General features: G+C 44.2%; 1 protein-coding gene across 2 annotated transcripts in view; it reads left to right on the top strand.

Annotated features, from left to right (window-relative positions):
* Positions 1-12,416, top strand: part of RASSF2 (Ras association domain family member 2) — a 37,125-nt gene extending 24,709 nt beyond the window's left edge. For both annotated transcript variants that reach the window (XM_075601287.1, XM_075601288.1), the window contains exons 7-11: positions 4,843-4,944; positions 5,425-5,476; positions 7,441-7,562; positions 8,091-8,188; positions 10,715-12,416. In XM_075601287.1, coding sequence (XP_075457402.1) covers positions 4,843-4,944; positions 5,425-5,476; positions 7,441-7,562; positions 8,091-8,188; positions 10,715-10,784 — 444 coding nt within the window. In that variant the 3' untranslated portion in view covers positions 10,785-12,416. The remainder of the gene's footprint in view (positions 1-4,842; positions 4,945-5,424; positions 5,477-7,440; positions 7,563-8,090; positions 8,189-10,714) is intronic.
* The last annotated feature ends 1,942 nt before the right edge of the window (positions 12,417-14,358 follow it).

Here is a 14,358-nt window from a genome sequence, read left to right as displayed (position 1 = left end):
AATATTCAGGATTAACCTAATGGGAAACAAAATTATTACGAATAGTCAGCATGCATGTATGAAGGGTAGGTCATGCCAAACTAACCTTATCAGTTTGTTTGAGGAGGTAAATAGGAATTTAGACCAGCGTAATGCACTGGATGTGGCCTACTTATATTTTGCAAAGGCTTTTGATATGGTTCCACTCAAGAGGTTAGTGTAAAAAATAAAGCAAATTTGTCTCAGTAAAAATATTTGTACCTGGATTAAAAAGTCGTTGAAGGATAGAGAACAGAGAGTTGTAATAAATGGAACGTTTTCAGGTTGGGCTAATGTTGTTAGTGGAGTACCTCAAGAATTGGTACTGGGACTGCTTCTTTTTAACTTGTGTACCACCTTTTCCCCCACCCTAAGTGAGATCATATAGCTACCGGTGTATTCGGGTGCTGGTGCATACCTGTGAGGTAGAACAGAAGGCCTGAGATCTCCACGGTAGTATAGGGAGGCATCAGGACAGACTATTAGGGATGGTTCATCGGTCAGCGCAGCGCCTCCAGCCCAGGAGGATCCGGGGGGAAAGTGATGTGAGATGCAGGGGGGTGGGTATATGAGGATGATGATGAAGGGTGCTGGGGAGATATGAGGATGATGATGATGGGTGCTGGGAGAGATATATGAGGATGATGAGGGTGCTTGGGAGATATGATGATGAGGGGTCCCGGGAGATATGTATTGAGGTGATGAGGGTCTTTTTAAAATATATTCAGGCGTTGGGGGTCTTTTTAAAATGTATTGGGGTGGCGGGAGTCTTTTTATTATGTATTGCGGGGTGGGGTTATATGTATTAAAGCTGCAGTTCAGTCAATATCCTGCATGTGTGTTTTTTTTTAATAAATCAGTTCTGTAGTAAGAAAAAATACTTTTAGCATTTTCTGTTTTTAAAAAAACAACTTTGAAAGACCAGTTTTCTTGTATTCTATTTTAACAGCCATTTGCTAAGGCACTGCCCCTTCATGTCCTGTCACAAGCCCTGGCACACCCCTTTGTCAGCCCTGCCCTCCCTCTAGCACATGTCAGTGCAGGAGTGCTCATGAATATTCATGAGCTTCCACTGAGTGACAGAAGCAAATAAAAACATATGCCAGCTCTAATGATCTCTCCAAATTTCGCCGATCAATACATGGAGAACGAATTGACCTGCAGCTATACAGTTCTTTAGGAATTAGAGATTGCACACATGAAACTATTGAAGTAAAAAAATTAATTAAAAAAAAAAAAAGACTGAACTGCAGCTTTAAGGGGGTGGTTTTTTTCGGTATGTATTTAGTGGGGGGAACGACAGAAGGTGAGGGCGAGTGAGAGAAGAGAGGGGGAAGGAGGGAGTGAGTGAGGAAAAGGGAGTAAGAGTGAGACGCAGGGGAGAAATACATGCAAGGCGGGAGGGGGGGAGAGTGAGTGAGTCGGAGGGGAGAGAAATATATGGGTAGAGGGTGAGAAATAGAGGGGGCTTGTGAGGTGTGAAATTTTGTGATTTACCCCCGTCGAACCTAATATGTATCAGCCAGATAGGGGTTCCCCGAGATTTTTCAAAATACTTCAAGGGTTCCTCCAAACAAAAAAGGTTGGGAATCACTGCTCTAGAGGGACACCCCCTCCTTCCCAGGGGCGGCTTGTATGCCGGCCTCCTATCAGTCATAGACCCCCCTTGTAATACCAGGCTACTCCTGAACTTTATTAGGTAACACACATATAACATATAACAATACAACCAGGCCCTGCAGGATATGTTCAAAACACTGCCCACTCTTTTCTGCGACTTACAGTGCTATAGGTGCCAGAGAATTAGTAGCCCACGGGTCACTGGCTACATTTGTTTATTAATGACCTTGAGGTTCATATAGAGAGCAAAGTCTCCATCTTTGCTGATGACACTGCATTGTGTAAGGTAGTAGAATCAGAGCAGGATGTAATTTCTCTCCAGAAGGACTTGGAGAGACTGGAAACTTGGTCAGGTAAATGGCAGATGAGGTTTAATACAGATAAATGTAAGGTTATGCATTTGGGAAGCAAGAATAAACAGGAAACTTACAAATGAAATGGGGATAAATTAGGGGAATCCTTGATGGAGAAGGATTTAGGAGTGCTTGTAGACAGCAGGCTTAGCTATAGTGCCCAAAGTCATGCAGTAGCTGCAAAGGCAAACAAGATCTTATCTTGCATTAAACGGGCAATGGATGGAAGGGAAGTAAACATAATGATGCCCCTTTATAAAGCATTAGTAAGACCACACCTTGAATATGGAGTACAATTTTGGGCACCACTCCTTAGAAAAGACATTATGGAACTAGAGAGAGTGCAGAGAAGAGCCACCAAATTAATAAAGGGGATGGATAATCTGATTTATGAGGAGAGGCTAGCTAATTATATTTATTTACATTAGATAAGAGGCTTCTAAGAGGCGATATAATAACTATATACAATATATTTGGGAACAATACAAGGAGCTTTCAAAAGAACTATTCATCCCAAGGGCAGTACAAAGGGCACAGGTCGTCCCTTAGGCTTTGTCCCCGATGGCTGCGACGGCGTGCGCGGCACACACAAGGTACAGCCCTCTATGGGGCCGGCCCCAGTAGCTGCCTGTGCGCCCCGGTGCGATGCGCAATCGCCTTTGCCAAAAGACAAGAATTTTGTCTTTTGGCGCGGCGGCCGAGCATTGGCCACTTCACGGCGTCGGTTCAGCCAATGAGGAAAGAATAAGTAAACATGGGAAGGATGATGATCCAGGGAGTAATCCGATTGCCAATTCTTGGAGTCGGGAAGGAATTTATTTTTCCCCTTATGAGATATCATTAGATAACTTGATAGACGTATGTCTTTTTTCAATCTCATCTACTATGTAACTAAGACACATTTACTAACATGTAACGAACATACACATTTACACACTGATACACACTCATTAACACATTAACACACTGATACACACACATTAACATACACATTTACACACTGATACACACTCATTAACACATTAACACACTGATACACACACATTAACATACACATTTACACACTGATACACACTCATTAACACATTAACACACTGATACACACACATTAACATACACATTAACACACTGATGCGAATTTAACACAGTGGCGAATGTAACATTTTGCTGCCCACAGGCTCTTACCATTTTGCTGCCCGGGTAACCGCCTCCAGCAGCGCCGTTCTCCTCCTCTAGCTGCAATATCACGTGACAGCGTGTTTCCCTGACAATGTGATGCCACGTGACGTGACGTTGTCATGGCAGCACATCGTCATGTGACTTTGCAGCGTCAGAAGGAGATGGGCAGCACGAAGGATATGAGACCTTTACAGAAGCCCCACGCTCTCCCCCGACACTGATATAGACACACATTACCACATTGATACAGACACTGGTACACACACACACACACACACTGATACACACACACTGATACACACAGACACATGATATAAGCACTGCTATACACACACACAATTACGCACTGATACACACACACACAGACACATGATATAAGCACTGATATATACACACACACTAACGCACTGATATAGACACACATTACCACACTGATACACACATTACCACACTGGTACACACACACACACATATTAATACATTGGTACACACACATTACCACACGGATACACGTACAGACTCACTGACACACACACACACACACACACACACACACACACACACACACACACACACACACACATTAGCACACTGATACACAAACATGAATACAATAACACACTGATACACATGCAGAATAACAGATAAACACACTAACACAGTGATAGACTTACAGTCAGTAATACACATACATTAACACACTGATACATGTATAGACAGTGATACACACACCAACACTAATACACATACAGATACTACCACACTGATGCACACACACATTAATACTGATACATGAACAAACACACAGTGACACACACGAACACTAATACACGTACATACTCACTGACACACACACACACACACACATTAACACAGATACATGGACAGACCAGCTGATACATACATACATAGATTAACGCTGACACACATACAGGCGAACTGATAAATAAACTGACAATTGACAAACTGATTCAATTACAATACACATACGGAATAAAACGCTGAGTCACTGATACACACAGGGGGTTATTTATTCATCTGCGGTAGTGCTGATTGGGGCCCTGTCACATGGAAACACCAACTTCAGTCAATTGGGGTTTTCATGTGATTTCCCTGAGTAGGACAATCACAGTTTAATGTAAAATACCCATAGTCCAAACCAGGCACACTGATACACTGTATACAATTATATAAGGAGCGGCTCAGCAAGTAAACAATGACACTGAGTGTTAAGCAGGGGAACCTGGTTCAATCCCCAGTGTCTGCTCCTTGTGACCTTGGGCAAGTCACTGTATCTCCCTGTGCCTCAGGCACCAAAATCATAGATTGTAAGCTCCACGGGGCAGGGACTGTGTCTGCAAAAATTCTATGTACACTGTCAGCGCTTTACAAGAAAAGACAATTATTCATTATTATATACATAGCATGTAAAAAAATTCACCCTGAACATGTCCTTATGTACAGCTGCCACTGGAATCCAGGGATTTTTGCTGTACCCATTCCCTTAATGTCTGCTCAAATACACTAGTTATTTACTGGGCAGCATGGACATTAGCACGCAGGGAATTAATAGACATGGGGGATCATGGGGGAGATTGTCAGATTGTCTTGGGTTAAGATTCCAACCTAGGGGGTAGTGGATTTCCTGACACTGACACATTTGCTGTTCCAGACGTCCGTGTTCACGCCGGCGTACGGTTCCATAACCAACGTGCGAATAAACAGCACCATGTCTACCCCACAGGTCCTCAAACTGCTTCTCAACAAGTTTAAGGTGAGGCTTTTTAGTACATGGAGTGCAGTCACTCAAGCAAAAATACATAATGAAGTGCAAACTGTGTGTTCTCTTGGTATGTATTCCACCCTTTTGGACGAGTTGTTGACTTGATCCTTATTTAGATACTGACTGCGTGTCTGCGCTAGGGAAGTGCTGTTAACCTGTATTTTGTGAAAGGTTCCACAGAAATTAAGTAGTACATGTATATAAACTGAAAATAAATCATTTACATTTTTCTAATTGATTTTTTGGAAGTTTTAGTTTTCAACGCATACTTTTTGCTATGTTTTTAACATTTAGGAAATTAAAAGGGTTCATAAAATATGATATGGTAATGTTTATGCTCTATGTAATATAGCAAGATATTCCTAATACAAAAATATAAATATATATCAAAATATTTTGGGTGGTTTCTGTGTTGCTCCATTTAAATATGATTGGGTCCTGTGCTCCGTTCTGATTCTGCTTTGCTTCCAGATTGAGAATTCTGCCAATGAATTTTCCCTCTACATGGTTCACACGAGTGGAGGTGAGAGGGGCAGTAAGAGGGGATAAGGGCAGTGAGAGGGGCAGCTTTTAAAGAGTAACATTTTCTTACATGTAACCGCAGTTTACAATCTATTTTTGGGGCCTGAGACACGGGAAATAATAATAATAGCATGTTCTTATATAGTGCTGCTAGTTTTACGTAGCGCTTTACAGAGACATTTTGCAGGCACAGGTCCCTGCCCCGTGGAGCTTACAATCTATGTTTTTGGTGCCTGAGGCACAGGGAGATAAAGTGACTTGTCCAAGGTCACAAGGAGCTGACACCGGGAATTGAACCAGGCTCGTCTGCTTAAAGCTCTCGGTGCCAGAGCCAGTGTCTTTACTCACTGAGCCACCCCAGGATAAAGTGACTGGTCCTATGGTCACAAGGAGCAGATGCTGGGATTTGAACCACGTTCACCCACTTCAAAGGCAGTGATGTTACCACTAGACCAGTCTTCCGTTAGTGACAATCGATTTTTCACTCGTAACCACTGGCGTAGCTATAGCCCGTGCTCTTGGGGGGGGGGGGCGTTCTCCCCCCCCCCCTGTCGGCGGCCCATCTCTCTTCAGATAGAGCCAGGCGGGGGGAAGGTGGAATGCGGCGGGCGCCCGGCGTTAAACAGAGGATAAGCCGGCAGAGGAATGAGCAGTGGTTACAGAGGCAGAGCAGGATGGTCGGGGAGGAGCGCGCACTAGCCGCAGACACGGAAGTCAGAAAGACTTCCGGGTTAGACCGCTAGAGTGGGCTCCTCCCCGACCATCCTGCTCTGCCTCTGTAACCACTGCTCATTCCTCTGCCGGCTTATCCTCTGTTTAACGCCGGGCGCCCGCCGCATTCCATCTCCCCCCCGCCTGGCTCTATAATCACCCACAGGTAGGCATGGAGGAGGAGGACGGAGAGGTGATGATGAGGAGGAGAACTGATGATGATAATGAGGGGGAGAGATGGGGATGATGATGAGGAGAGATGGTGATGATGAGGAGGAGGAGGAGTGGGGAGATGGTGATGATGAGGGGGAGAAATGGTGATGATGATGGGGAGACCTGATGCTGATAATGAGGGGGAGAGATGGAGATGATGATGAGGGGGAGAGCTGGTGATATTGATGATGATGAAAGGGAGAGATGATGAGGGGGAGAGATGATGATGAGGGGGAGGAGGGAGAGAGATGATAAGGGGAGAGATGAGTAGGCGGGGAGAGATGATGATGAGGAGGAGAAGGAGAGTATGAGGAGGAGGAGAGATTATGAGTAGGAAAAGGAGGGGGAGGGATCTGTAGGATGAAGAGTAGGGTGAGATGATGATTATGATGGGGAGGGGGATAGATGATGATGATAAGGAGGGAGTCATGATGAGGAGGGATTATGAGAGAGAGGATCAGGGAGAGGATGGGGGAGGGAGAAACAATTTGCAGTCAGAATTAATATTAATGGGGCCCTGAAATTTTTTTTGTCTAGGGGCCCGCACATGTCTAGCTACGCCACTGCGCGTACCCCTAGCATCTTTGTGTGCTAAGTCATTACTTTTTCCTAAAATCTTTGGTTAAGGTGCATTTTGGAGAGGCTTGAAAGACTAGAGGTAATGTCGCTGCCTTTGAAGTGGGTGAGACCAGTTTATACCTTGTGACCTTGGGCAAGTCCCTTTATCTCCCTGTGCCTCAGGCAAAAAATAATCCGATTGTAAACTCTTCAAGGCAGTCAACAAAAAAAATCTGCATAAATGTGTTATATATGAAACAAATGTTATTATTGTAACAAAAATCCTCGTGTTGTGACTGGTTGAGGGATATTTACTGTGGGTGTAGATACTCGGCTGATGCAGGTTGTGTACAGATTGAGGGGTCAGACAGGGTTACAGAGTACTGCATACCGGCTCGTTCCTCTGACCTCTCTGTGCGCTCTTTGCATGGTGCTGGGTGTGGGATAGCTCCATTCTCATCTCTTCCTCCTTCCCCTGCACAGAGAAGAGAAAACTGAAGGAGTCGGATTATCCTCTGATTGCCCGTATCCTGCAAGGACCCTGTGAGCAGGTGTCCCGAGTCTTCCTCATGGAGAAGGACCAGGTGGAAGAAGTCACCTATGATGTAAGAGACCCTACTGTTTAATCTGTAGTCTCTCTCGTCTCAGTCTCTCCATCCTCTCATCCTGTGCTATAATATTTTATCTCCTGTGCGGTCTAATTCTTGCTCACCCTCTTTCTCCTAGAATGTCTCACCCCTCTCACCTTCCTATTTTCCTCTTGTACTCTCAAATCAAATCTCTCTCTCTCTCTCTCTCTCTCTCTCTCTCTCTCTCTCTCTCTCTCTCTCTCTCTCTCTCTCTCTCTCGCTCTATACCTTCCTTTTATTCCCCTCTTCTCTATCTCTTTCTCCATCCACCTTTCTGATTTCCTTCCCTTCAACCCCCTGTTTTTCCAATGGCTGCCTTGCATACCTCCATTCGGGACTGATCTGAAGAGAGACATCAATGGAGACCAAGAGAAAGAGTGACACCCCTGCTTCCATAAATACAATGCAGGATTAAGAGCGCCAGACATGGAAATTAAGCACAGAGAGAAGGGAACCTCCTGTCCTGGAGAGCTTCAAATCAAAATATTTCCTTTCATTCTGCAGGTGGCACAATACATTAAATTTGAGATGCCCGTGCTGAGCAGTTTTATTCAGAAGCTCAAGGAGGAAGAAGACAGAGCGGTCACCAAGCTGACGAGGAGGTACATCAGAGGGACATTGGGATGGCTGGGTGTCTGCTCTCCCCCACCAGGTTGCCCTGAGTGTCCACATTGACTGCTAGAGAGGCCTGCAAGAAACTAAATGGCAACCATGTAAAAGACTCAGAGGGGGTTACTGAGGAATCTCAGTGCACTGCAGCCTCTCTGGTACTTCCACAAATGACAGCCAGGACGGTACATTTTAAGATTTCTGATATGTGATCATTTTACATTAGGTTTTTTATTTTGTATAAATGAAAGCAGCAAAACATGTAAAATCATGGTTTACAAAAAAAAATCTGTTCTGTAGTATTAGATAATTGTAGCTTTTTTTTGTTTTTATTAAACTTTGAATGCCATTTTTAATGAGTTTCAAAGAGACAATCCAAGCAGCTTAAATTTGTTTGTTTTGTTTTAATATATGCTTAATTTGATTACCTTTTATTGAGAAAGAATTACCTACTCTGCACATCGATTAGTTCTCCTGTGATCGATCAGAAAAATCCTTTTTCCCAGGGTTCATTAAATGGCTGCCTTTCAGTTTCAATCAATCCTTCAGTCAGTGTAACTCATCAGCTACAGTGTATCCTTGTATTACTAAGGTAACATTAGGTATTGTTACAGTTTACAGCTCAAACTGCTGGGAATATTGGCAACATATTATCACATACAGGAAAGTGTTACAAAGATATTGCACTGCTGGGGAGGTGTGTTATAGCCGGCTATAGAAATCAAAGGATGCGCAGTATATTAAAACTCATTAATAATGGCATTAAGAGTTAATTTTTAAAATAAAAAAGGTAGTATTATCTAAAAATACACAACTGATTTATTAAAAAAACACATGTAGGATATTGCTTGGATTGCTCCTTCAATGCATCCTTTGATTTCGGCAGCAGGGTTTAACACACTTACCAAACAGTGCAAGATCTTTGCAACACTTTCATGTTTTGGATAATTTGTTGCAAATATTTCCAGTTGTTTGAGCTGCAAACTGTAACAATAGATAATGTTACCTTAGTAATATAAAGAATACATTGTAGCTGCTGAGTTACACTGACTGAAGCAGCCATTATGTTAGGCACACAATCAGGATTTTGACAGATTTATAACAGAAGCACCAAATGATTGCCAGCTTATGTGAGGCTGTAGAATTATACACTGTCACATGCTTATAATATAAAACATAAAATGAAGGCTAAGAAGGAAACATGATGAAGACTTTGTCTAAACCCCGAAAACAACAAGATACTTCCTCTGATCTTACACCTCTTGTGTATCAAAGAAGTGGTATGTTTTTATCTATTTGCTTTTTCTTGTACAGTGCTGATAGTGTACGCAGCACTGTACATGGAACGTTTGCAGGCACAGTCCTTGCCCAGAGGAGCTTACAATCTATTTTTTGGTGCCCGAGGCACATTGAGATAAAGGGACTTGCACAAGGACACGAGGTCGCAAGGAGCTGACTGCCTGGTTCAAACTCAGGGTCATTGTTTCCAGTCAGCGTCTTTACTCACTGGAGCACAAAGGGCGATATGTGACCTCCGTTACAATTGTTGACATTATTTTTGTGGAGTAAAACTATACGCCCAAGTGTCGTGCATCAAACGCATTACATTTAATACACTTTTGAACGTTTGGAGTAGAAACTAAAGAATAGAAAATGGGCGATAACAGATATATCAGTAAGCAAAATCCAGCTAATTTGAGCAGTATTTTTGGGAAACGTTGACTCCTGCTGTCCATGGTCACAGTTTGAGACTACTAATTACAAAGGCTGACCTCAACGTGGTTGTACAGTATCTATCACAAGACTCTAGTTCCCTTTTATTCCGCAATACAGGCATACCCCGTTTTAAGGACACTCACTTTAAGTACACTCGCGAGTAAGGACATAGCGCCCAATAGGCAAACGGCAGCTCACGCATGCGCCTGTCAGCACGTCCTGAACAGCAATACCGGCTCCCTACCTGTACCGAAGCTGTGCGCAAGCGGGGAGACTATAGAGCCTGTTACAAATGCGTTGTTTACATCAGTTATGCACGTATATGACGATTGCAGTACAGTACATGAATCGATAAGTGGGAAAAAGGTAGTGCTTCACTTTAAGTACATTTTCGCTTTACATACACGCTCCGGTCCCATTGCGTACGTTAATGCGGGGTATGCCTGTACTGATTCTGAAAGAGGCCTTCTCACCTTGTACCACCAGGTGACAGTGCGTGACAATATATTCACCTACTGTGCCCATTTTCCTGAGCGTGTGATTTAGGGGTTGGTTGTATACGAGTCGTTCCATGGTACACACCTCATAACGGCACGTATCAAACTCTGCTTTTCCCTCTCTCCTCCTTCAATAGTTTTTTTTTTTAATCTAACGTTCTGTGCCAGGAGTAAAACCCCGAATAACAAGTTGTTGCAGATGCAAGAACTTGAAACTGGCGTGTGTCCTGTACAGTTTAACTTGTATTTTGAAAGGTTGTTATACAGAATTTGCCAGTTTACTGAGGTATGTTTTATCCAACGCAGGTATATGTCTCTGCGTGTAACGATTGAGCAGCGATTACACCACCTGGCTGGCTGTCCCGCAACTATGTAGCGTCTCCATGCGTCTGAGCTGCTGTTACCACACGATGCACTTCTCCTACCCTGACCTTCCCAGCCCAGACTCCTGTGTGCATCAGAAGTGTACGCGGCAGATACCTGGGCAGCAACCAACCCAGGAGCCCACAAAGGCGTTTAGCTGTTTTTGATAAAGTGATAGATAAAGCACATATCGCGTAGCTCTGTTCCTGATGGAGGGTCTGCACTGCTTTGTTCTGCATCCAAAAATACATCCAAATAATTGTTCTTCATTTTCCAAAATCCGCTATCAAACGAAATAGTTGAGTGTACAGTCCATTGAAATCTCATTCGGATGTGACATTTTTGCTTTTTACTTAAAGCTGTACGTTAGTAACACTTATTGAAGATTTAGTCAAAAATAAGTCTTGGAAGTGCTCAGCCATAATTCATTGGTATGTAATACGTCGCAGGGACTGAATGGGGTTTTAGACGACCCCAAAATGTATTTCACGCCAGCATTTACCTGAATTCGAAAACTATTGGATTGCAGAATTTAACAAGGCCGAGAAAAGGAGGTTAAAGGGAATTTGTAAAAAAAAAAAAAATATCCAGAGACAATTAGGTTCTGGTGGGTAAAGAAAAGTAAAAAAATTCCTTTACCGTACAAAGAACAGGAAGGATAGGGAGCCCATGAGTGTATCTGCATGTCTTCCGCATGTCCCCAAACCTGCTCCATTCACCCCATTGTGAAATGTCCTTTTGTGTGTTAAACTGTCGGGGAGGATTCTGGGTATTGATATGCAAATAGCAACGAGCAGGATGAAGCAGGAAACGCACAGATACACACGAGTTTCTTACCTTTTCTGTGCAAAAAAACAACAATTGTGTAAAAAAAAAATAATAATAAAATATTGCACTCGGGGTTGTAGAAAATGTTAGATTTTTAAATGAAAAGCACAAGATGAGACGCCGACCAGAAGAAGGTTTTACCACTGTCAGAGGGTGAAGTATGTGTTTTTGATGTTTTTTGGGCACAATTCAAACAAATAGTTTTAAGAAAATACAGAGGCAAGCATAAGGTATGTTTTCAGAGCCTTGAATGCCGCTCCGGCAGGGAAGGGGTTACGTTGTAACAAGACTCGCCTATTCCTTAACTCCATTTCTTGGCTCTCTTTGCACTGATAATTAAGGGTTAAAGCAGTGTTGAGGCCCTGTGGCTTTAGACTTTTTGGAAGCCAATGTGTTTAACAGACTAAGGAACCTACAGTATGTTTCGAGCCAGATGATACATCTTGTGCAGGGGCGGCCAACTCCTGTCCTCAAGGGCCACCAACAGGTCAGGTTTTCAGGATATCCATGCTTCAGCACAGGTGACTCAGTCATAATGAGCTGAGCCACCTGTGCTGAAGCAGGGATATCCTGAAAACCTGACCGGTTGGTGTCCCTTGAGGACTGGATTTGGCCGCCCCTGCACTAGCCGCTGTGTGTGTATGTGTGTTTTGTAACATTGTTATACTCTGCTTATGTGCTGAGCTTCTGAATTCTCTGTAATGTTCTGTGTCTTTTATAACTACCTGTAACAAATGTGAAATTTGCAGCAGAAATGCTAACTGTATAGCACATCCATCTGTTTCTTCCTGAATAAAGCACTTTGCAATAAAAGTTACACGCATTTTATCTTTGGTTTGTAATACATCGTATTTGCAATGGGAACGAATGATCTTAGGTGTGTCACTGAATGATATGGTTCCAACATATGCTGTAGCGCAGTACAAAGGAGACAGCTGTAACAATAGAATATAAGGGGGGGGGGGGGAGGAATCAAGTTCAAGCAGCAATCTCACCTAAATTGAACATCAATTTTGAAAGTGGTGGGGTGGTTCTCGAATGCTGAATGACGCTTTTTGTTTGAGCTAGTGCAGGGGTCGGGGACCTGCACGGCGGCTCTTTCAGCACCTACATGCGGCTCTCCTCCGTCCGCAGGTTGCCGCTCCCCAGCTGCTGCCTTTCTCCCTCACTGGGTTGACGGTAGCTGCGGGGGGGGGGGGGGCGGGCCGACGCTGGTTGAGCCTCTTGTTGCCCTCCGGCATCTCCCCAGTCGCTGGCCTGCCTCCCGCACGGTCCCACGCCGTGCCTCTATGATACCGACGCCAAGTATACCACAACATCGCTCTCTCTCATTCTCTCCTGTGTGTTTTTATTCACTGAGGATTTGCTTGATGAAAAAGTGCCCTGGAGAGAATTTAAAGGTCTTATCCATCGAGTGCCTTCTGTACGCGTTTAATTCTATGTAACTGCAATACCTCATCCAAACCCCCATATTACAACACTGATTTCTTTTTCTGTCCCCATACACCAATTTTTCGGAAGACTAATGCCATTAGACATCGGCTTTGCTAATGTGCATTGCATTTTCACCTTATTTCGCTAGTAAAGTTCTGGAAAATCACCAGATTCCCTTAATGCTGAAATCAGGGTTGCCAAAGGGGGGAGGGGGGAGGGGGGCGGGCATCACATCACACAGCTCCACACAGCAACGACATTGCAGCATCAAGTGAGTTCATGATGTTGCATTACCATGGCAACGCGACGCTGTGTGATGTGTCCGCGGCGTCATTTAATGCTACGATTCAGGAGGAGAAGGGCGGCAGCCACGTGTAAGTGCCTTCCCATCAGGCCCGACAGCGCGGCAAATGTATATGGGGCGGACACTTTTGCCGCCCTAGCCCGGGCCTAATGGGAAATCTGCCACTGCTGCACAGATACGGCCCGGCAGGGGGGGGGGTAGGGAGAGAGAGGGATGTAAGGAGGGGGTAGATGGGGGCAAGCAGCGTCCCATCTTTGAAGTGGCCCATTTTTCAGTTGGATAAATGCAAGACATTAACAGGGAGTTCAACATAAGTGAAAAAAAGAAGTAGGCAACTGCACACCACCTACTGGCTCTAGAGTCTGGAGTTGAACAGTGCCTGAAAGGAAGACATTTTCTATCAAAGACTCTCGACACAGCAATCTTCGCTCTAACGCACCACCACTCCTAGATTGGATGTAGCACATCTTACACCTTGCACTTATCCCAACTCCATTTTCAGTGCCCAGCACTCACCACTGAACTTGCACTGCTACCACTGCCATGCCTCCTCTATTATTTAGCAGGGTAGCATAGCATCTTAAGGCTGTGATTATACTTAAAGCGGCCGGCGTTGCCGCACTGTGTGCCGCCGCGCACCTCAAAATCAAATTGCAACAATCCAATGAATGTTTACATACCACGCGCGACAAGAACTGCAAGGCGGCAGACAGGAGAACAGACCTTGGATTTTGTTCCGATTTGAGTTCAGCCAATGAGAGTGAACCGCTCACGGCCACGCCTCCCTGTCTCCTCCGGCTGCCACCTGCCTGCAGTGCACATGCCGCTAGGACGCAATGATGACGTCACGAGAACGCATGCATGCCCAGTCGGAGCTGGTATAATCGAAGCCTAAGAGTGTTGCATCTTAAAGTGAGAATCTTTTAAGTGAACATTAGTTGGACTGGAGACTGGATCCTACTGCATACTCTTCTACACAACGCAGCAAAAGGTGAGCTCAGACAACACTATTATCCCACAC

Source organism: Ascaphus truei, chromosome 5 (genome assembly GCF_040206685.1).
Source record: "Ascaphus truei isolate aAscTru1 chromosome 5, aAscTru1.hap1, whole genome shotgun sequence".
In the NCBI taxonomy this organism is placed as follows: domain Eukaryota; kingdom Metazoa; phylum Chordata; class Amphibia; order Anura; family Ascaphidae; genus Ascaphus; species Ascaphus truei.
The sequence above is the reverse complement of the archived record's forward strand: the minus strand, read 5'-3'. Positions and strand labels throughout refer to the sequence as shown.